The following is a 24,271-nucleotide window of genomic DNA, read 5'->3' on the forward strand; positions in this document are numbered from 1 at the left end:
ATGCGAAGAAATGACAACTGAAACCGATACACGATTGATTTTTCCTTTTTAATATTCTTATTTCATGGCCTACTGGCGCATAGTTCACTTTAACATAAGGGCAACAGTTTAATAGACATATACATGTAATTATCATATGGATTTCCATTTTTTATAATGCATAAAACTGAAGAAAACCATCAAGGTGAACTGATTTCGATACTGTACAGGTAGAGACGGTCGGGTTTGATGTTTTTCAAACCCGTACCCCACCCGAACCCGATTTTTTTTTTCGGTCGAAACCCGAGCCCAAAACTTTTTTTTCGTTCAAACCCGAACCCGAAAATTTTATTTCTTTGAAATCCGAACCTGAGATTTCAAAGATTTTATAGTCGGGTTTCGGGTTTTCATACCCAAACCCGACTTGAGCCCGACATTTTCAAACCCGAACCCGACCCGAACGCGAAAATATTTTTTTCACAAAACGCGAACCCGACCCGTACCCGACACTTTCAAAAATTTTCAAACCCGAACCCGTCGGGTACGGGTCGGGCTCGGGTTTGAAAACCCGAAACCCGACCATCTCTATGTACAGGTTTTGATCCAGCACGTTTTTTCCTAATAAATCTGTTGTGTAAAAGTCTTGAATTTCATCTCTTACTGCATGCAAGCATGACATTTGCATGCTACTTGAATGCAATATTTCATCCTGCTAAACAGCTTTCGCACAGTTTTCTCTCAAACCAACCAGTAAAGAAACACGGTTTGGTGGAGACAAACAAAAAAGTGATTTTTATATGAGATATTTTTTTCTGCGCCTGTTCAAATATTTCATAATATCGAACCGCTAGGATATTGCTTTGGCCAACTGAGATTATCGAAGGTACAAAATATTTGTTCCAAAGCAAAGCTCTGTTAGTAGGTAAATCTTACCGATTTTGTTAGTTAAATATACTCCTATTTATAATTTAAAATTCCCCGAGAAACGTTCAAGTTATAAAAAAAACACATCACATCCATCACAATTCAAAGTATAACTTATGAAACCTGCTTGCACCCACTTCAAGGATACATTCAAGAAGCAACCCAAAAACAAGACAATAAATAAATCAACCACTGCTGTGCCTGTGACACACAACATCGATCCTCGAACTTGCCAAAACGACCACCAAAGAGAGTAAAGACTGCGTTGCACCAATAAATGCGATCTACTCCTTTGTGTGAGGTGGTGGACAAGAGAGCTCATGAAACCACTTGAAACCAAGTAATTTGAGCTTCTCCTGTTTACGGTCGTCGTTGTCGTATCGCCGCAAAAAGACTCAAGTGCGATGACAAATTAACGGCGCTGCTGCTGCTTTTTCGGCACAGTGGCGCCCCTTTCGAGCACCTAGCTAAGCACGAAACAAATTTGTTTACTTGAACAGCAGTGCCTGTAGCAAATAATTATCCAATTGTCTCTATTGTCGTTTCAGTTTTACGCAAACACATAATAATAAGGTCCTAGAAACATTTTGAAGAGTTTCCCTGATTTGACTAATTACGCAGCCACACAGATGGTGCCAGATTCTAAAAATAGAACTAGGGGCGTGGTTTGTTACCACCTAAAATACACGAGAGAGAGAGAGAGAGAGAAAGCCCGCAGGGAGTAGAAAAGAGGTGAAATGTTAATCTTCTTTGAACGTGCAAAATTTGCAAACGAAAAGTGTAAATATAAATTAACTGACCTCAAATGCAGTGCTTGATCGTAAATTTTCATTCTCGAATGCGATTAACACAGTAACCACAAAGTAGTGGAACAACGCAATTGCCAACAAGGTGGCAATCAAATAGTCTTCACTCTCCGGCTTGTGGATTCTATAAGATCGAATAGCCAATAGGAACGCTTGGTTCGGGTGCGGGGAAACCCTATCCGAGATGAGGATAGAGCAACCGAAATGCGGCTAAACGGAAAATCAGTCTGTTTCGGGATCTCGGGTGGAAAACTTGTGGTTATTTTGTCGGAGCTAAATGTTCAGTGATTGGAGTGATTTCACAATTTTCGTGTATAAATTGTTAACGTGGTGTATAAATTTGTGAATCTAAGCCCAAAAATAGAAGCAAAGTGAAGTTCTGGTCGAAAGCAGGGCCAACAATGTACAACAAAATGTCTAGTTTCGATTCCTCAGATGGTGAAATTTGCCAGACCGTATGTGAGTCAGAGCAGTACTACGAACCGGCCAATCATTATTACACCCAGATGTATCCGGCGGATTCTCAAAATGCAGGTGCGTGTAGCACAGGTGATGCTTTGATTTGATGCAGGAAATATTATTAATTAAAGTAAGCTTAGCACGGAAATGCAAGCCCGGGTTCCTATGTAATTCATTCCTTTTAAATTATCCTCCGGATGTAAAATTTGAAATTTGATGTATCCCAATTGAAGGATATCGTTTAATTGAAATTTGTCTGCCATTTCAAGTTCCAAACTGTTGATTTCTGTTAACTGTTTACTAAAATATAATTTTTTACTAATAATTTTTTATCGTGTGTTGTTTTGCGAATGTTCTTGTAAAAATATTTGTAAGAAATGTTCTATCAATTAGATTTTTGTTTTCGTGTTCGACTGCAATTTTAAAAAGGATTTGTCGGCCGTTTCGAGCATAATTAATTTTTTTTTTTTACAATTTACGTATAATTATCGTCTTTTAAACCGTTGGAAACGTTCTACTTTTGCGATCTTATGATTAACGTGGACTCATATTTTCCTGAATATCTCTCTAATCTCTGTCGTTTCTAATTTGGATTTTTTTTGCCTTTTCTGGTCTTTCGAAACCATTTTAAACTATCCTAAGCTCAATTTTGTATTATTTTAATTTTGCACGTTTTGCTTTGCCCGCGTAATCCTTAATTCCAATTTTTGAATCGTTTTTTTCCCCTAATTCCTATGACAGATTCTTAGATGTTCTAAAATGCTGTTCTTCATTTGCTTAAGACGTTTCTTCTTTGTATCGCCAGTATTAACTAATATCACCTTATCATAATTAACAAATTATAATTTATCTTAATAAATTTCTTATTTTTGGTGTTGTTTAAATTTTTTTTTATTATAATTTATGTGCTTTACTTACAATAAATTTTCCAACTTGCTACCGTACGCGTTTCGTTAATTCCAGTATCGTGACTTTTGTATGATTATTCATGAATATTTTCTGACAATATTTCTTCTTGGTTGTTTCTCAATTTTTAAAAATATTAATGCTATTCTTTTAAACCCTCTCACATTGATCCCGGGGAAGAATAACAGTACTTTGGGAACATTTTTTTTTTGAATAGCATGGGTGACAACTAAAATTTGGAATGTTTTTGAGGCTCTCTTACGCAACAACAAAGTCGTTTTATACCAGTATTTTTTGTTTTGTTTATGAATGCTGTTCTGTTTTGAACGGCGTCGAAACAAGGAGCCTCATAAAAGTGCATTAGGGGCCATCCACATACCACGTGGACAGCTTTGGGGGGGGGGGGGGGGTGGTGGCGTTATGTCCACGGTCCATACAATTTTTTTAGAATTTATATGGGCAGTTGTCCACGGAGGGGGAGGGGGGGGTCAAAATCGTTAAAAATCTGTCCACGTGGTATGTGGATGACCCCTTATACAGTTCCAACTAAACTGCACAACATTTTTGGCAAAAAGTTCACGGTAAACAATTTTCAAAGTGAAAACTTTTCGGTTTCTACTGTGCATAATTTCCTGGAAACCTTGACAACAAGTCGCCAGGAAAGTAGTACTGGAAGACCGGTCAAAGTAATGGCCAACAAAAGGACTTTGTTTTTTTTTATCAAAATCATGGTTCAAGCCCAGTGGTTTGGCTATCAATCAAGATATATATTAGAAGGAATGTGAGGAAAATTTTGAATGATGTTGATATTGAATGTATCTTCATGAGAAATAAATCGGCTTTTCTTGAAGTACATATACCTTTTATTAAGAGTCAAAACATTCCCTTTTTCTAATAGATAAAAATAAGAAAACATATCCGGAGCGATTTGCGATAAGGGCGCAACTGGCAAAAGATAAACATTGGGGAATATCAGTTTGAAAATTTGCAAGTACATTTTCAAATCGTAATTTCAAAGGAAGTGACCAACATTAACATCAATACCAAAAATCGACGTAAAATAAACCTATAAATTATATTTTCCTAACAATACTACATTAAATTTGTGCGTTTATGGCTTAAATTTGCGCTTTTCTTCATACCTTTTTCTAATGAGCCTTAAAGCATTCTGACAACGAGATACGCCCATCTTTTTTTCGCCTTGTTGTTATTTTTTCTTCAGTTGCGCCCCTTTAAATGCGCCTTTATTTTGAAAAAAAAGTTGATCCGCCCTTTACTGTCGCCTGTTTACGAAATACTTCGCAAATAAGCCCGTTGCTTCAAAACAATGTAAAGGGCCTATTTCCAAAGTATCTTTTGTTTTGGGTAAACTGTTTTATCGCCCTTCACTAAAAGCTTGATTTAAATAATTTTATCGATTTATACAAAAGAAAGGATTCTTGCCATGAATTTTGTAAGTCTTCGAAACCAATAGTGTAATAAAACCTTTTGTTTACATTTTGTTAGTTGCGTCCTAATCGCGAAACACTCCGGATATATTTCGATGGAAAATTGTACAATAGGGCATCGGAAAAAAACAATTAGATTACAACAAAAGGCCGTAAAGATGTTTTGATAGAAATAATAACAAAAAAAAGCCGCTTTGCATCGGCCGGGAATCGAACCCGGGCCGCCCGCGTGGCAGGCGAGCATTCTACCACTGAACCACCGATGCTTCTTGCATGCGTGGACGCATAATATCGTAGATAAGTATTTTCTTCAAACATAATATATAAGTAGTATTGCATTGTTAAAAAATTCTAACCAATCTCCTATTGACTCCATTCACAATAGAAAAGGTAATAAACGATCCTTTAAAAATTTTTTCATGTTGGTAGAATTTATAGAATAAAATTTTTGTTTTTTTTATGCTTGAAACCAACTCCATCTAAACATAGGTCAAAATATCGTTTGAAAATACTTAAAAATCTATTGATGTGCACAAACTCAAATTTTTGAGTAGTTTAAAACTAAAAGAACGAATTTACAAATGTCGTGATCCAGCCTTTCTCATACAAATCTTGAATCTTTACTTTTTATTAGACTCACAGCTAAAGTCGTCTGATTTTACGACTATAAAATTTAAAAAAACTGAACAAATAAGACGAAATTGGTTACATAACGAAACGATTAACACAGTTACAAATGATTTAGGTGATTTTTTCAATGATAATCTTCCGGGCCTTTCAGATTTTATCACTCCTCAAGGAATTCACGCTCAGTTTTCTCACGATTCCTTTTTCGCTTTAATCACGCTCAAAAGAATTCTATGTCAAGTATATTAGAGTTATAGAAAATGTAGAAAGTGCAATGAAAACCTGATTCTCATACGTCCCTTGTGTTCTTATTGCATGTATATAGTTTTATAAACTCAGTTTAGTTTCTCATTTTTCTGGATAGGGCAACCAACTGTCATTCATGCTACAATTTATTTGTGTCAATGTTGTGAAAAATGAACCCTAAAACCCTTTTTTTATTTTGGGGCTATAATCATGTATTATATGAGCAGTTGATAAAGAAGATCTATTCAAAGCTCAAATTTCCAAGCAAATTGGTGGTATTCATAGAACGCCGATTTAACAATAATAAAATCTAAACTAGTGTATACTGCCGGTAACCGCAAGTCTGTCCCATCTGTAATTTTGTCAGTTTTGAGTTAGTATTTTCAGATATACTGATAAAAATTAGTGGTTTGTTCAACAAAAGTGGAAATCAATACCAAGTCAAATTATTCCATTATGAAAAGTAACCGCAAGTCAGTCCCAGTCCCAGAGGAAAAATAATTGAAAGTTTGTCCCAATTAAAAAACCATGCATAATACAATAAAGATGATGAGGAATGGAGAAGAGAAGTTTGATGTGACTGTTTAAAGTTAAAAATGTAAAATTAATTGATCTTTGACACGCCGAGTAAATGAAGCTAACTTTACTGTTTCTCGAAAAAAAAACGCGGCTTGACTAGAAGCGTCTAAGTTCCAGATTTGATCGTGGATCTGAATTCTGTCATCCTTCCCGATCTAGTTCATGCATGAACCAACTGCAGTTCCGGCGTCAGTTTCTTCATCCGAATCCTCACCGAATGAGCTTTCATCGGTTCCGTAAAGTATACAGTGACTATACTGTAGTCTAGTGCAGCGTTTCTCAACCTTTTTTGCCCGCGTATCCCTTGGCGATATTTTTCATATCGATTGTACCCCCTGGCATGGAATATTCTCGCAGAGTGGGAGAGAGTAGTGTTAGATCATGCAGTGGTAGTCTAGTTCAGGTTTCAAATTGAACTATGGTTTGTTTGATTGCTACAGTCATGTTTTAAGAGCAAAATTGAACAACAAATTAAGTATTAAAAAGTTAAATTCGCTTTGTCCACCATTACTGATTTTTCTCTCGCGTACCCCCTGGAGGCTTTCAAGTACCCCCAGGGGTACGCGTACCCCAGGTTGAGAACCGCTGGTCTAGTGTATTGCCTGTATTTTTAGAGCATATTTAAAAACAGCAAAATTGTTACTAAAATTTTGAAGTAGTGACTGAATCTTTCTCAATGCATGCCAGTACTTATTTTAAAAATATCAAACAATATTGTTTTCAGTATATTCTGAAAATATTTAAAATACAAAAACGTGATCAAAGTCACCCCAGTTTACGGTAGATATAACAAATACCAAAGATCCCACGAGGTAAACTTGGACTTGGAGGTCAGCTACTAGTTTTACTGCAGGGACTAAAACGGCTCAACATATCCTTGGTCAAGTCAAATTGAGCTATGAACACTGCGAGAAGTGCGTCAGTAGAAAACAGCATAAAAAGGATTTCATCCACAACGCTTACCCCCTTCCAGATGAAGTTACTTGCAAAATATGTGTAGATATGAATGCACACGTTGAGCTTGCAAATATTTCTGCAAAGATGGTGAAGAGGTACAAGCTGGGTGCGTTGTGCTAGCGGTAGAACTACAGAAGGTATTCGTTTTAGAACAAGCAAGGAAATAACTGCATTCTTAATGAGCTATTAAGAATTAGGTAGTCCAGATTTCGCGTCTTGAAGGACTTAAAACCGGAGTTTTTCTCATAGACTGAACCTGAAACGTTTGCTCCTGTGGGAAACTATTCAAAATATATCCTGTGCTTACCTGCATTTGAGATGAGCCCACTGCAGGTAGATCAATAATTGATATTTTATTTTGCTTCGGACGGATTGTACATCGGTTCACTGATAAACCCAAGATCTTCCTGTGGTTGGACAACTGCTCGGCTCAAAACAAAAACTGGAATCTTTTTTTGTACTTGGTACTATTGATAAATTCAGAATATATTCATGTACAGGAAGTTGTTTTGAAATAATTCGAGTCAGGAGGACACACTTTTATGGCTGCTGATAGTTTCCATGCTGCTCTGGAAGCACGCATGAGACACGGTAAACCATAGATGAGTTGAAAACCGCTGTGAAAAACGCGAAAAAACGAGTGGAGGCCATCAAAATAAGGCCTGGAGATTTTCTGTCCTTATGGATGATTTTATCCCAATATACATTAAATAATTGCAAACCTCGTCCATATATCGACAATATTCGGAAAGTTATAATAGGAGAAGGATCGTTTTGTTTCAATATAGCGATAAAGTTGGAGACGATGGTGAAGTTGAAAGCTGTTTCTTACTTTCAAAGAAGCAACATGGTATCGTTGAAGATGATATGTTCAGATTGAAGAATACTGTCAAACGACAAGTCACGATGAGTAGATTCCGAGAGAAAAACTAGTCTGCTAAAGATTTTGTTACCTGTTCTTATTGCTGAAGATAGTGACTATTGGAAGAATATTCCTATGATAAGTGAATAATTTCTTATTTATAAATTTATTTCATTTTTCACTTAGATAAATGAGTACTCACAAACTAAATCCAACAATTGTTTCATTATTAAAAGCAAATAACACAGAACTATTATGGACTGGAAATATTTTTTATTTCCAGTGACACACAGGCTCATGTTTAGCATTAGACAAATTTGCGGTTGTTTATACTACGTGACAATACAACTTGGTATTTTTACGACTTTTTTTCGAACAAGCATTATTATTGTAGATATAAGAAGCACATACCATTCTAAGCATTTTCCCATTAAAAACTCGCAAACCATAAAATGTCGAATGTTACAGTTATGCGATCACAGGCAGTGTAGTTTTTACACTAATTGTTACACACCTTAAACAAATCCAAACTTTCCTCATTTTCCACGGGCAAATAGGTATATAGCCCCTTAATTTGAGTAGTTTCTACTCGACTTTTCCGAGAGTATATCATGATAGCAAATAGTTTGTTGAGACAATATGTTAAATGCGTATCGAAATGCTAGTAAATAAATAATATCGAACCTAATTTGTGAGCAGCCTGAAAAAAGCTATTGTTACGCTGATAACTCAAAATTTGAACAAATTAGAGTTACTAATTGTATGATAGTCAAGAATTATAACTTTACGTGGTTTATGCTGCTGAGAGCTTGAAATTTAAGATCCAGGTTTTTTAATCAGCTCTTACTAAATTTTAATATTGCGTAGAATACTATTACTGACGAAAATATTTCACTTATAACAGATGTCAAAAATGGTTGAAAAATACAAAAGGAATCTGAGTACTAAAGAATCACTTATGTGTATAGGTATGTGGAACTGTGGAATTACGTTTCACGAATTTGGCTGTGGTTTATGTAATTATACTTTGCGTAAACAAAGACTACTCTTCGAATGATTTTTAGGTTAGGTTTCCCAGAGTAACATATTACATATTTAGGGTTTTTTTTCGATACACGATAAATTATATGATGTTATGAAAAATACCTATTAAAATAAAATTTGTCTGTAAAAAAGCTATAGTCCAAACGAGTCTGTATAATAAATATATTTCACGGGAATAATATTGCACCGGATAGAACTACGTATGTTTAAAACTAAAGTGGCGTCTGCAGTCACTACACGGTTTGTAATCTCAAAGTTAAAGTCAATTCATTTTTGTTTACGAATTTTCTAATAGTACCTTCCCCAAAATCTGTGGCAACCAAGGTCGCTGCAACGAACTTTGCACGTCATGGGGTATATTTACGAACTGTCGAAGCAAGATTACGCACATCTGTTGAACTTTTGGTAAATCAAAATGTGGGACATTATCGCTGGCACATGCCCCGAAAATTCAAGTATTGAACAGAGAAGTAAGGCCACAGATAGTAAACTGCCTTGGCTGGGCCTGTCATCGGATCATCAAACGCAGCTATGCATACATATGCTCAAGTAAACTCATTTTTTTTTTGTTTATCACAGTCGGTAATAAAACTCTTAATAAATGCTTTGATAGTGTATACAAAAATCACTGTGTAGTAAATAAAAGTACCGAAAGGTGGATAACACACTACTGCATAGCGTTAACACATTAGTGAGGTGTGTTATTAATAGAAAAGAAAGGTGCAATAAAATTGTGTACTGTATATGTTTATAGTTCTATCGAGATGTAGGAATTCAGTTCAGTTCATAGCTTTTTAAACTGGAATTTAGATGCACATAGTTGAGAGAGCGTGCAAGGATATTTAGAATATGCTGAAACATGTAAGCGGACAATTTAGGATTATCATGCCGGAAGTTACACATCATGCCGTGTAGTAAAGAGGATATCAATTCCCTAAATCCCATGTGTCGTCACTCGAGTGTTGCTTCCTTTTCACCCGTGCATGTAATCCTTTTGCGGTCACTTGACTTTCTTCTTTTCTCCATGTATTTCACTGCAACTCACATTTTGCTGGAAGTTAGTTTTGTTTAGGTAAACTTACGTGTAAACAGACAAAAATTTATGTTCCTTTCTTCATCCGGGTGCCGGCAGTCAGTCCATAAACAAATCATTATGATACGATACATCGCACGCTTCGAGCGAAGAACAAACTGAATCCTAAACCATTTTTTTTCTGACGATTTATTTTTCTTTCTCGCTGTATCAACTCGTGTTGCTTGATGAAGGCGGTCACGTGTTGCCACTGGAGGAGGAAGGCTACTGGGGATCTCCATGCAGTTCCAACGAGTCGCAAGAAGATCGAGGCGAATACTCCCCTAGCCAGCAGCATGTGCTCTCATCGCAAACTGGCCCGGAAGGATCATCCCCCTTCGGCAGCGGACAGTATCAGCTGCATCAGCAGGTTTACTGCTCAGTCGGTTTCGAAAAATCCAGTAAGTAAATAGTCAAAGTCAGATTCATGATCACTTTTCAGTTCAATTTATAATATTATCATCAACATTTCGTGATTAAAGTATTAACTGTTATACTCTGATTGCTTTCGTCATGGTAACCGTTATAAAAGTAAGAGTCCCATTTTGAATGACGTTTATTGGTTTATTACACTCTGACCAATATATATGACATAATTGTCAAATTTATTTGACATCATGATTGTCGTTTGCCCGTGCTTGCCAAATGTAAAAATTGGAGAGTGACAAAAAATTATCCGAATTTTTATCTGTGAAAAAGTTACAAATATTAGACGCTTGGTCAAAGAGTGTAATACTGCCTTTAGTTTTGATTAACACGGAAGTTTTGAGCTGTACGGCAAAAAAATATAGAATTTCGATACCCAGCGTGCCATTTTGTACCGTTATAAAAATGACCAAATCTATTCCATTCTCGAAATAAATTTCTATCATATTGATAAACAAAACACTTTTTTTTTGTTCCAGACTACGTATGTGACGAAGGCTATTATGGTGCCACGCCCACCACCACAACCAACGTCAACGGATGCACTTTAGGATCCATCAATGCGTCTAACTCTCTCGTCACTGGCAGTGTTCCGGTTGTACGAGTAGTAAAAAGACGAAACACGGCTAACAAGAAAGAACGACGGCGCACTCAAAGTATCAATTCGGCGTACACCTCCCTACGGGATAGGATCCCCAACGTTCCGAACGATACCAAGCTCTCAAAGGTAGGTTTTCCAATCCGTGCAGAGGAAATTCAATCAGTCCCATTGACTCTACTATTCTGATCCACCATTAGATAAAAACGCTACGGCTAGCCATTTCCTATATTGCCCATCTGCTAGCGGTAGTAAACGGTAGTCAAGATCCATCCTGCGATTTCCGGGCAGAGCTGGTGCCGTCGTCCCGGAAAATTAACGCTGAACGAAGAGCACAGAAGAGTATGATGCACGTAAGTTGTTGTTTCCCGCTAACATTGTTGTAACACAGTCGAACAAAAACGCTCATTCTACTCGAAATTTAGAGTCGGAAATAGGCCACTTTCCGTAGGAATTTTTTCCCTCTGTTGCCACACACCGCAATATTCATAATAGATCATTATCTTTATTAGCTGTATCTGGTTTTCTGGGGTAGTAAGACACAGTCTCACTGCACTCTATCTATCGGGCGGGTGGTCTGTTTTCGACTATATATTGCTATAAATTAGATTTGTCGTTATGTGTTTTAAGCGCGCAAAGGCAGACTAAAGTTTATTTCTGTGAAATTGCCCTAATGTTCGATAATTAAGTTACGTGTGACACTTACCCGCCGTTGTTCTCCATACAAAACCAGCAGCAGCAGGGTCGATGGGAAAATTTGCACCCTTCCGCAATGTATTCAATTATCAAAAAAGCTTTTCCCACTTGCATCATCATTAACATTAAACAAACCACATAACATCAAGTGTCAATTACTGAGCAGCCTCCCTTCGGGTGCATAAGTTCATATTTTGTTCAGAAAAAATCCTAATCACCTCTTTTGAGTAAATATAATAAGAGTTCTAGTGGTAGAATGTTCTTATCAGATACATTTTCCCCCTCCTTTTGTAAGCCTCGATAGCGCAGTCGGTAGCGCGTAAGTCTCATAATCTTAAGGTCGTGAGTTCGATCCTCACTCGGGGCAGTAAACTTTTTTGCTCGTTTAGTGTTTTTAAAATCCTCTGACAATGTTAAATACACATTTTCTTGGGATTAATTTTCATGTTATTTAAGAAAAAAGAAATCTCTTCATTTGACCCCGACGTGATTTGAACACGCAACCTTCTGATCTGGAGTCAGACGCGCTACCGTTGCGCCACGGAGTCTTGTTAGGGTTCGAGTCACAGATTGCTATAAAAATCTAATGCTGCGTACAATAATGTTTCTAATGGGTAGAGAAACTAGAGACAATAACGAAGGGGTACGCCCACTTGTGTACGCCTCCCGCCATCGAGAGAGAGTGAGAGATGGTGCAAAGAGCGCATGCGAATTTTCTGCAAATTGGCGGTATCGCCCAGAAGTGTGTTTAGTAAGGGAAATAATAAAATGGCTTGCTTGTTGAAATGTATGTATAACCTCTGCTTGCAGTTATAGTTACTGCAGTTCTACACTTATACGATTGCAATCAACAGTTGAAATTAATTGGATGTAATGTAATGTGTACATTTTTTTTGTTGTGCAATGTTAATCGATTTGAATTCTGCAGTTTTAATTTACCTACTCGAAAACTACAGTAACAGAAATCAACTCAGTTGAAAAATTCGCAGTGGAGTAACACTTCGCACCAAGTTTAAGTGGCCGAAAGAGATTTTTAATTCAATTTTAAAGCATGATGCTGTTTTCATTTGAAAATTACCAGAGAAAAACTAGTTGGAAGACGGTCTACTACAACTTTTGATACTTAAATGTAAGATGTTCGTTTCTTTAGAATTAAAGAAAACAATTTGATAACAGAAGAATAGATTTTTAATGAGGAAACTCTCAAATGACCTACAGGTTCAAAGTTGGCGACACTTAAACTCCACTTGTCGTGTCGTGTTAGAATTTTCAATTTTTATCAAGAAACCTGCAATATATGTGTAGAAATTCAAACAAATGATGAATGGGAAATCGTTGAATAGTCCTAGAATCAATTTTTAATGCATTGACTTCTAATTTCAGTGTAACCGCAATCCGAACAGCTCTGTTAGTTTTTTAGTTTCATTCACTATAACAAAATTTCAATATATTTATTTCACTATTAGCAGTTATAAAATGTTCATTCCAACAAATTGCATAGCTTACGCTAGAAGTATTGGTAACACTGGAGCAGAGTGCCTTCTTGATTCTATTCGTTGCTATGATACAGGTGCTTATTGCGGGAGTCACTTCACGGTGAAATATATTTCACTCTCACGCTCACTTCACTTTTTTAGACCTATTCCCGATTCCACCTCAAGTGAGGTGACAAAAATCACCTCCGTGAAGTGAGATTGCCAGTGAAGTGAAATTGAGAATGGGACAAGTGAAATGTGGGAGTTTTCCAGCTCAAAAATCCCGGGAAGTCGATTGAGCTGAAATTTTGTATGAGGACATTTTTCTACAAGAGGAAACTTTTGAGCCCTATCGCTAAACGAAATTAGAAGGTCAATTTTTCCCTTACGTTCCATTGGCCGCAGCTCGAAAATTTGTAAGTTTCAGAGAGCCGATTTTTTTCAAGAAAAAAAAAAAGATTCGCCTTGTTACTGGAAAATAAATCCCATATATTACCGCTAGATCACAAGTCAATCGATTTTTAACACTCATAATAACTCAGATTTCACGGCAGATGTCACCTTGTGACGTTTTTCTCACTTACGTGAGTCCCGTAATAGGATTTCATTCTCTTCACTCTGATTTCACCGTGAAGCGACTCCCATAATAAGCACCACAGATACGTTGTTATTTTGGAATGTTCTGCAGCTTTCGAATAGATGTCATTGCGACTAGAAGCAGTTTCAGAAGCAATAATTAGAAAAAACAGAAGCAAAAGTTTCAGAAAAAGGAGTTAAAAATTCATCTTTCGACGCAAGAATGTACGGAGGAAATTCTCAAAAAAATCACGACAATGGCGCAAATGTTCTCAATTCGTAAGTTTTATGGTGAATCAAAAACAAATGTCCCGTTCATGATGTCAACTGTCTCACGTGAACAGCCTAGAAACAGCGCTTCAGCTCTCGAGGTGGACCACGTGGAAATGGAAAAATCTTTGGAAACCAAGGACGAACAAGTAATTGGCAGAGCTCTGGACGTGCTGTTTTATCTGAATTTGGATTGAGTGTTTCGATTCAAAAAGCATCTCGTAACGACCCTGTCGGTGATTTTCCCAGTGAGATATCTACCGTGGCGATAACCGACGAGTTCCCAAAGTTCAATGTTCCTCCGGTGGTGCTGAGATACGTCGCAAGTAAATCTCCATCACGCAATATTTACACCAACATTCCTTTACTGTTTCGTGTGAAAGCGCTTGAGGAACTCCTGGCTTCCGGGATTATTAAGTGAGTTACAGATTCCATGGATAGATTTTTCTGCTCGTCATTAATAGTTGTGCCTAAAAGTAAAGATGGCATCCGCCTGGTGGTGGACCTCGGAGGACCAAATAAATGCATTATAAGAACACCTTTTAGAATGCCCACCCCGGAATAAATCTTTGCTGAACTTCACGGCGCCAAGTGGTTTTCCACTATTGATTTAACGAGTGCGTTTTTTCACGTAGAAATGGCAGAAGAATCACATCACTTGACCAATTTTTTAGCCGGTGATGCAACGTATCGTTTTAAGCGATTGCCCTTTGGTCTATGCAATGCTCCTGATATTTTTCAGTGGACATTGCGACGAAGGTGTTCGGAGGATGCCGCGGTCAGAAATGTTACCTAGACGATATTATAGTACACGGGGCCAGCAAGAAAGAACACAAGATAATCTCAGGATGGTACTTCAACAGCTTCATGAGCACAATGTGCGTATCAATACAGACAAACGTGTGATCGGGCAGCAGAAAGTCAAATCCATAGGTAGGGATTTCGAAGGACTCATTTGTTATACTTACGACTGATCATTGTGATACATAACTTTTCAGGGTTCTTGATGTCAAACGAGAGTTAGCGTGTCGAAAATGAGAAGTTGAGGGCAGCCCAGAATTTTCGGTAACCAGAGACTGTGCATGAAGTCAAATATTTTTTTGGGCTCCATGAATTTTTTGGGTCGTTTTATTTATATGCCGGCTGATAAAACAAAACATTTGAGGAAATTAGCAAAGCACGACAGGTTTTATTGGTCTGAAGCGGAAGAAAAAGAGTTTTCGTTTTTGGCTCATAGCTTTGACGTCGATATCCCGGTTAGGTTATTTCAACTACGAGGTCGAAACCGAGCTCTACGTGGACGCTTCTCCTGTGGGCCTAGGTGCGGTTTTGGTCTAATTTAATCCACACGGAAAGCCACGAATCATTTCTTGTGCCTTGAAGGCCTTGACACAGACAGAGCAAAAATACCCACAGACTTAGAAAGAAGCACTGGTATGGGGAGTAGAGCGATTTGCATTTTACTTGACAGGGAAGCCGTTTTTTATTCGAATTGACTCAGAAGCCAATGAGTTTATATTCGGTGGAGAACACAGAACTACAAAACTCGCGATAACACGTGCTGAGTCGTGGACCTTAAGACTTCAAACGTTTGATTTTGCAGTAAAATGCATACCGGGCCATTTGAACGTGGCAGATGCTCCATCACGTCTGATTGCTCGAACCCGTGAAAATGAACCTTTGGATGGCAGCCTAATGAATGTGAATAGGAATGACATAGAAAAGGCTTCGAAAAACGACCAGGAGCTTATTGTACTGAGGATGTCCATTGAGTCCCGAAAGTGGCCAGAGGGCCTGCAAAGATATGACTCCGAATCCAAATTTTTACGTTCACTAGGGGCCAAGGTCTTTGCCTTCAAGGACAATAAAATTGTACCTCCTACAGAATTTCCATCACAAATCATGGCAACGTCTCACCAAGGTCACATCGGATACCTGGCGATGAAGCGAATCTTTAGGGAATATATCTGGTAGCCGAATATGAGCAAAGATACAAAGTCATTTGTTAAGGCCTGTGCAGCCTGTCTAGTTATTTCGAGAAGGAATCCGCCAATTCCTCTGACAAACCGCACATTACCGGATGGTCCATGGCAAGTGCTTCAGATCAATTTTTTTGTTAACTCCTGGTGGTGTGGAGTTATTAGTCGTGGTTGATACTTATTCGAGATATATGACCGTTGTGGAAATGACATAGCATTGATGCAAGTAGTACGAACATGGCGCTTAATCGATTTTTTTTCACTTGGGGATTGCCGCTAACCATTCAGAGTGACAATAGACCCCATTTCTGTACCATAGGCTTAACATCATAGACATGTTGCCAGGTTGGCCATGGTTTGTAGCTATGGTACGAAGACAACAAATTGAAAAATTTTTTTCATTATCGTTGTAACCACCGAATTGATAAGTCGAGATATATATATAGTTACTCTTATTGTAAAGAACATTACATTTTTGGCGACGAGGATGGGATACTGCTCTTCATCCGAAAAGAAGCCATTAAAGCAAATCGACAAACCGAAACCTAAAGACAATGTTAAGTCCAAAGGTATTGCAGTTAAGCGAGTTGATCTTACAAAGAAGCGGAAGTATATAAAGATCGCCATCATCGGATCAGTAGCAACGCTGCAGTTCGATTGTGCTTCCGACATTACAATCATCTCCGAGCGCACTTGGAAATCGATAGGTAAGCCTGTCATTGATTCAACGGAAATTGCCGCCGTAAGCGCATCAGGTGACAGCATCAACATCATGGGTGAGTTCAGTGTGATGAAGGAAGGACGAGTCTTCGTTGCAAACAATCCGGACCTCAACGTTCTCGGGATCGAAACCATTGAGCTGTTCGATCTCTGGTCAGTTCCCTTCAATTCGTTAGTCAACACCATTCAGCAAAATTCTAAGGTAACAATGCAGAAGTTGCAAGCCAAGTATCCTGAAGTGTTTCAGTCAACCCTCGGATGCTGCAAACAAGCTAAAGTGACACTCTACTTGAAGCCAGATGCACGACCAGTGTACTGCCCAAAGAGACCTGTTGCCTACGCTGCCCTTCCGAAAGTTGATGCAGAGCTTCAGAGACTTCAAGACAACGGCATCATCTCACCAGTCCAATTCTCCGATTGGGCTGCACCTATAGTCGTGGTTCGCAAATCCGATGTCTCCGTACGCATTTGTGGTGACTACTCAACTGGCCTCAATGGCGCACTCGAGTTAGATCGACATCCACTACCGCATCCGGACGATATTTTCGCTGCACTAGCCGGCTGCCGTTTTTTCTCCTGTATCGATTTTTCGGATGCCTATCTCCAAGTCGAAGTTGAAGAAGAATCTCGAAAGCTGCTCACTATAAACACGCACAAGGGTTTATTCCAGTATAATAGATTGCCACCTGGTGTTAAATCTGCGCCTGGAGCGTTCCAGAGAATAGTCGATAGTATGGTTGCTGGAATACCATGTGTGAAGCCATACCTGGACGATATATTGATCGCTGGAAGGACTCAAAAAGAACATGATTGCAGTTTAAACAGTGTACTTCACCGAATTCAAGAATTTGGATTTCACCTGCGCATCGAAAATTGTTTTTCTCTTCCGCAGATTAAGTTTCTGGGTCATATTGTCGACCAAAATGGTCTCCGCCCAGACCCAGCCAAAACTATTGCTATTTCCGAAATGTCACCACCAACGAATTTGTCGCAGCTACGTTCGTATCTAGGTGCGATAAATTATGGACGTTTTGTTCGTCAGATGAAGGAACTCCGAGCACCACTTGACCGTCTACTAAAGAAAGATGCTGCTTGGGAATGGACCACTGATTGCCAAAAGCCGTTTGATCGATTTAAATCTATACTGGTTTCCAACCTTTTGTTGACGCACTTCGATCCTAGCAAGGAAATCATTGTGGCTGGAGACGCCTCGAAGAACGGTTTAGGCTCCGTAATTTTGCATCGTTTGCCTGATGGATCTATATAAGCTATTGCACACGCTTCAAGGTCGCTTACGCCCGCGGAAACGAATTCTAGTCAAATTGAGAAGGAAGCGCTCGCGTTGGGTTTGCTGTTACCCGTTTCCACAAATGGATATATGGTCGTAAATTCATGCTACAGACCGACCATAAGCCACTTCTCAAGATATTTGGTAGTAAGAAAGGAATTCCCATATACACGGCCAATCGTCTTCAGTGTTGGGCGCTAACGATGTTGCTCTACAATTTCGATATCCAAAACATTTCAACCACTAATTTTGGACACGCTGACCTGATGTCACGGCTGATGACCAGCCACAGTAAGCCAGATTATGTGATTGCTGCACTTCAAATGGAAACTGAAGTGAAGGCAATACTCGAAGATTCGATCTCTAGTTTGCCAGTTACAGTTGAATCGCTTCATAGCGACATCGCAAGGGACCGTCGTTATAGAGCATCGGTTCTCAACCTGGGGTACGCGTACCCCTGGGGGTACTCGAAAGCTTTCAGGGGGTACGCGAAAGAAAAACCAGTAATGGCGGACAAAGCAATTTTTTTATAATACTTCATTTGTTGTTCAATTTTGCTCCTAAAACATGACTGTAGCAATCAAACAAACCATAGTTCATTTTGAGACCTGAACTAAACTAACGGGTGACTACTAAAAATTTGGAATTTTTTTCTACAGCTGTCAAAAAAGGTGGAAGAAATTAAAGAAAAACTGATTTAATTCTCATGAAGATACATTCACTATGAGCTAACAAAAAATATTGAACATTTGAGAAAGGTCCGTTATCGACCTCCCGACGAAGTTTTCTTTTGCTGTCGAAAGAAGAGCGTTGTACGGCCTCCAAGTCCGCTTTTCGAATGCATCTCTTGATTTTACCGATCAACTGGTCACAATTCGTTGATTTCCAGTTATTTTTGCACCAAAGGAACTCAAAATCCCAAGGAAATCTTCGATTGAACGACACTGGGGTGGATTTGTTGGGTTGCGTATTTGGGGTACAAATGGAGTCGAGTGGTTGCTAGGATCGTTTGTGTTTTTGACGTACTGTGATGATATTTTTCCTGGCTGAATCACATACCCAATTCATCTGTATGATGTTTTAAAAGAAATGGAATCATAATGTTGTTCAAACATTCGTTCTGGTATAAATTTAAATTGATAGCCAAACCACTAGGCTTGAACCATGATTTGACAAAAAGGGAAAAGTCCTTTTCTGTTCACTACGCAGGCTGGTCTTCAGCTTTCTCCCTGGCGGATTATAGTTAAGGTTTGCAGGAAACCATAAACAATAGAAACCGGAAGATTTTCGCTTTCAAAATGGTTTACTCACCTCTTGTCAAAATTGTTTTGCAGTTCATACCGAACCGTACAATGCACTTACGGAATGCTCCTTGTTTGGACGCCATTTTGAACCGAATTGAGCATATATAAACAAAACACAAAATACTGACATAAATAGGAAAGATAGAGCGTTCATATACATATTTTCATTTCTCTCTAAGTGTTGTGGAGTAAAAGAGCCCCCAAAAAATTCCAGATTTTTAGTTGTCACCCGTTACCACTACTCTCTCCACTATGCGAGAGCATTCCAAGCCAGGGGGTACAATCGATATGAAAAATATCGTCAAGGGGTACGCGGACAAAAAAAGGTTGAGAACCGCTGTTATAGAGAAATGTCGCAATGAAACGAATAATTTTTATGAATATAGAGCAGAAGGGATCATTGAGATTGACGCTGTAGAGAGATTTGTCGCTATATAAATTGTCGTAATAGAGGGATTTGACTGTGGGGCTTATTACGGGAGTCACTTCACGGTGAGATGACAACCGTAATAGGCACGGTGGAAGTGATTCCCATTTGATTTGCACGCGTCTTTTTTCACCGTGAGATTTTTTCATTTCGTTCTCACCGTGAGGTGACATCCGTAAAAAGCCCCTGTATATCGAATATGATCGCCAAGGAAACCCAAGACGACCCTGTCCTACAAGAGGTCATAAATTGCATCTATAATGGCTGGCCAAAAACTGCGAACGAACTCAGTACTCCTGCTGCTCAACAGTTCTTCTCCCGACGAGATGGTCTTCAAGTTACCCAAGGATGGGTTATGTTTTGCGATCGTGTTGTAGTTCCTGTACGATTTCGCAAGCGTATTATTCGATTACTTCACCGTGGACACTCTGGAATCGATCGAATGAAATCACTAGCAAGAAGCTACGTTTACTGGCCTAACATCGATGAAGAAGTTGAATCATTTGTGCGTCAGTGTCGTTTCTGTGCAGTTGCAGCAAAATCGCCTCGCAAGACTACACTCGAATCATGGCCAATACCAACGAAACCATGGGACAGGATCCATATTGACTATGCTGGTTTATTACCTTATCTTGGTCGACGCTTATTCCAAATAGCCGGAAATATTCAAAACCCGGAGCACAACCACTATTGTGACGTTGGAGATTTCACAAGAAACATTCGCGAGATATGGAAACCCGCAAACTTTTATATCCGACAATGGTACGCAATTCGTTAGTGATCGATTTGAACGTTTTTGTCAAGAAAGCGGTATCCAGCACCTCACGATAGCCCCGTACCATCCACAATCGAACGGACAAGCTGAACGCTTCGTCGATACTCTATAAAGAGAACTAAAGAAACTTGTCGAAGGGGAAAAGGCAGTGACGTTTCAGCATCTACAAACATTTCTTTCAGTTTATCGGTCATTGCCAAATAGAAACGTTCCTGAAAACAAGACTCCTGCACATCTATTCTTAGGCCGACCTTTGCGGATAACTTTGGACCTGTTAAAGTCGTGTCTTCCAAGTCCAACCATGGTTAACAACAAACAGAATGCTCAATTCAACAAACGACACGGTGCGGTGACTAGAGTTTTCGAATCCGAAGCATTGGTTTTCGCTCAGGTTCATTACAACAATTCTACCAAATGGATTCCTGGGCAAATAATCGAGCGCAAGGGTTCTGTTAATTACACTGTGCTGCTTGAGAATGGGCGCCTTATTCGGACACATACAAATCAACTACGACAACGGTTTCCAAGTGAAAGTGATGCTGTCTTGGGACATAACAATCAACTTCCTTTGGAGCTGCTCATTGACGAATTCCAACTTCAAGTGCCGCAAACCCTGGTTACAGAAAAACCACCAGAAGATCAGAAATTGGTAGCAGACTTCGAAGCAACAACTTCTATAGGTGAACCAGATTCAGACATTACAATAACGGGTGACTCGAATGTGCCAGTTGAAAATTCTCCTGAGCATGTTAGACAAGAGGAAAGACCCGGCCTGGCTTGCACCTTACGATCTTTTCTAAAAAAAGGGAGATGTACCATAGGCATAACATCATAGACATGTTGCCAGGTTGGCCATGATTTGTAGCTATGGTACGAAGACAACAAATTGAAAAATTCTTTTCATTATCATTGTAACCACCGAACTGATAAGTCGAAATATATAGTTACTCTTATTGTAAAGAACATTACAATTTCACAGCAGGAAGTTCACTGAGCACTGGCAGAAAAGGCGTGCAGTGCAATTCAACAAATCAATTCCGCTAAACCCGCAGTCTAACGGTGCCGTAGAAAGACGGAACCAGGGCAACATAGAAGCTTTGGCCGGTGCTAAACAAGACGGACGCAATTGGAAAGAAGCCTTGCAATCCTACGTAGGTACGTAGGTATCACATTCACCAATAAGGCTACATAACATCTGTTAATAAACTTACCATCGGTATACTATCAGAAGTATTAGAAACATTGGTTTGAACATATTGACATTTAAACTTTCTTTTTACAAGCAAATAAAACAGTTTGGTTACACTATTAATATTAATTGGTTCTATTGTCGCTTGTATTTTCAATCTTCATAAATCAATTTTATGGAGTAGAAAATTGACAACGCATATTTTGATATTCGTTTTGCCATTACTCATCGTTCTTGTTTTAACAGCAACATATTGATGAAATTATGAGTAAAATTGAACAATATTTGCTTGGTAATACATTAATTAGACTAAAAGATAGTAAAGAGTAGGAGAAAGGGAGAATATATAGATTAAAACAAATGATGAATCAGATATCGTTAAATTATCCTAGAAATAAATTCTAATGTATTGATTTAAAATCCAGTGTAACCACAATCCGAACAGCTCTGTTAGTGTTTTTGGTTTAATTCCCTATAACAAAATTTCAATATATTTATTCCACTACAAGCAGTCATAAAATGTTCATTTCAACAACGTTGCATATTTTCCATATCTTACGCTAGAATTATTGGTAACACTGGAGCAGAATGTCTTGTTGATTCTATTCGTTGCTATGATACGGATACGTTGTTATTTTGGAATGTTTTGCGGTTTTTGGATTGAAGTTATTGCGACTAGAAGCTGTTTCAGAAGCAAGAATTAAAAAAATACTAGAGGCAGGCGTTAGAAGCAGGAATTGAAAATTCACCTTTTAAGGTGAAACGGGACGTGGTCGCGATCAACTCGAATTTTGCAATCTAATTTTTACTTGATTTATGAAGACTACGTACATGAAACTTTGATCAATTGTTTTCACGACTGTTGCATGCCTGAAGTAGCAATTTGACGCAAGAATGTACGGAGGAAATTCTCAAAATCACGACAATGCGGGGCAGAAATTCGCATTGTATCGTTTTACTTTTTCAATAGTTTTGATGTAAAAACAGTTCTCATGTCCCTACAAAAATAAGTCGAAATCAAATTGCTCCTTTCTTTACTGCATTATTTCTTCAAAACACTAACACGGAAAATTTTATAACTGTGTAATATTTTTCATTTGCCCTGCAATACGAATCAAGGTAAAGAATGTAAGTTGATAAATGGTACCAAATACTTTTCTTTTTCTTCTGCTCCCTTTGCTGGAGGTAAATAATTAAAATTTTCACCACTATTTATGATCACACTTCTGTCTCGGAATGTTGTTAATTTGGAGTGATTTCGTTGTATTTGACTTAATTAGACCATACTGAAACAGGTATAAACTTCGAGCTCTGTATGTGCATCTGGTATGGCAAAACGATTTGTCAAATTGTTGCATCACAACGTGGGAGGATATTCAGAAAAAAAACATATGGTATGCCGGCTATAGCCATATTGTTGACTGAACAAGACGGTCGGTGTTAGCAATTCATCATCCGCAATATACTATAAATTTAACCAAACTGTCATTGAACTATAAATTCATATTCTTACAGTGCTGAAATGTCAGTTCTGGAAAAGTGTTTCATTTTTCTTGCCAAAGTAGGCGCCACTACTTTTTCAGAATGAACTTTTTTTCGCCGGCGCTGTCTTATTTTGGTGCATTACATACATTCAAAGGCAACTTTCGTTAATACCAAGTTCGCTCTGTTTACCAAATATTGAGAATCCCATCGCAGCAACCGTTCAAAACACGCAACTGTAACAAGATAGATCGTAAACGAACTGTTTTCCACTCTTTCTATACGCACTTGAACTGCATAATTTACGTTTGTGAACGGAGGAAAACCACTTAGCCATTCATAATACAAATTGCTCCTTATTCACTTAATCGTTTGACATATTTTAATTGAGCGGCTCATCTCAAAGGACGCAGCGGCAATTTGATAGTTTTTTTTTTTCAATCGCCGCATCATTTCCAGTCTCTGTATGATGCGATGTACAATGTAATCACATCAGAGTCATTCGTACGCTCATGCTTGTGAATGGGCGGAAAATACTTTTCGGTTTGATGCGTGCCTACAAAACACACAGTATAGACGTTTGTGTAGCGTTTCTGTGGCGGCAGACTGCATTGCCACTCAAAGCCGAATCGGCCCACCAAACTGGATGGGGAAAAGGATTGTGAAAATCCACTGAAACGCGCAGTTATCTCAAGTGGCGATGGAAAAATAAAGATATCGGCTTTTAAAGTCAGGAAAAAACGATGGGAAAATAAAAACTCGATTTCTATATTTGAGCCGTTCACATTCGAATCGTGTATCCGGTTTTCTCGACTTAGAATGAAAAAATCTTCATCCAAAGGAGTAATACTGAATAACTGTTTTTCCTTTCCATTTTTTTTCAGAATTTCGCGAACGAAGGAAAAAAGATTAAAGGTAGAACCGGATGGCCGCAGCATGTTTGGGCGTTGGAAACCAAAACCACCATCAAATAAACCATGTACCGTCTAACTTCCGTCCAGCTGGCAAACTGACGGCGAAGCAATAATAGCCTTCAACCAAAGAATGACATGTGCCAACACTTGGGCAAGGTCATCCATTCGTGTAAATAAACTTATCGCAGTGTTTTAGCGTTTTCTTCTAGTGTATATTAATAAAAAAAACTTACATCGATCAAA

General features: G+C 38.5%; 1 protein-coding gene and 3 non-coding genes across 4 annotated transcripts; 2 read left to right on the top strand and 2 right to left on the bottom strand.

Annotated features, from left to right (window-relative positions):
* The first annotated feature begins 1,809 nt into the window (after positions 1–1,809).
* LOC129718199 (heart- and neural crest derivatives-expressed protein 1) lies at positions 1,810–24,271 on the top strand. The gene is made up of 5 exons (XM_055668699.1): positions 1,810–2,243; positions 10,104–10,310; positions 10,815–11,062; positions 11,134–11,286; positions 23,999–24,271. The coding sequence occupies exons 1-5, from the start codon at positions 2,111–2,113 to the stop codon at positions 24,086–24,088; spliced, it is 831 nt and encodes a 276-aa protein (XP_055524674.1). The 5' UTR covers positions 1,810–2,110; the 3' UTR covers positions 24,089–24,271.
* On the bottom strand, positions 4,718–4,788 carry Trnag-gcc (transfer RNA glycine (anticodon GCC)). Its single transcript has one exon. It is a non-coding gene; the product is annotated as a tRNA-Gly (tRNA).
* Trnam-cau (transfer RNA methionine (anticodon CAU)) lies at positions 11,924–11,996 on the top strand. The gene has a single exon. It is a non-coding gene; the product is annotated as a tRNA-Met (tRNA).
* Trnaw-cca (transfer RNA tryptophan (anticodon CCA)) lies at positions 12,106–12,177 on the bottom strand. Its single transcript has one exon. It is a non-coding gene; the product is annotated as a tRNA-Trp (tRNA).

This window comes from Wyeomyia smithii, chromosome 1 (genome assembly GCF_029784165.1).
Source record: "Wyeomyia smithii strain HCP4-BCI-WySm-NY-G18 chromosome 1, ASM2978416v1, whole genome shotgun sequence".
NCBI classification, from domain to species: Eukaryota; Metazoa; Arthropoda; class Insecta; order Diptera; family Culicidae; genus Wyeomyia; species Wyeomyia smithii.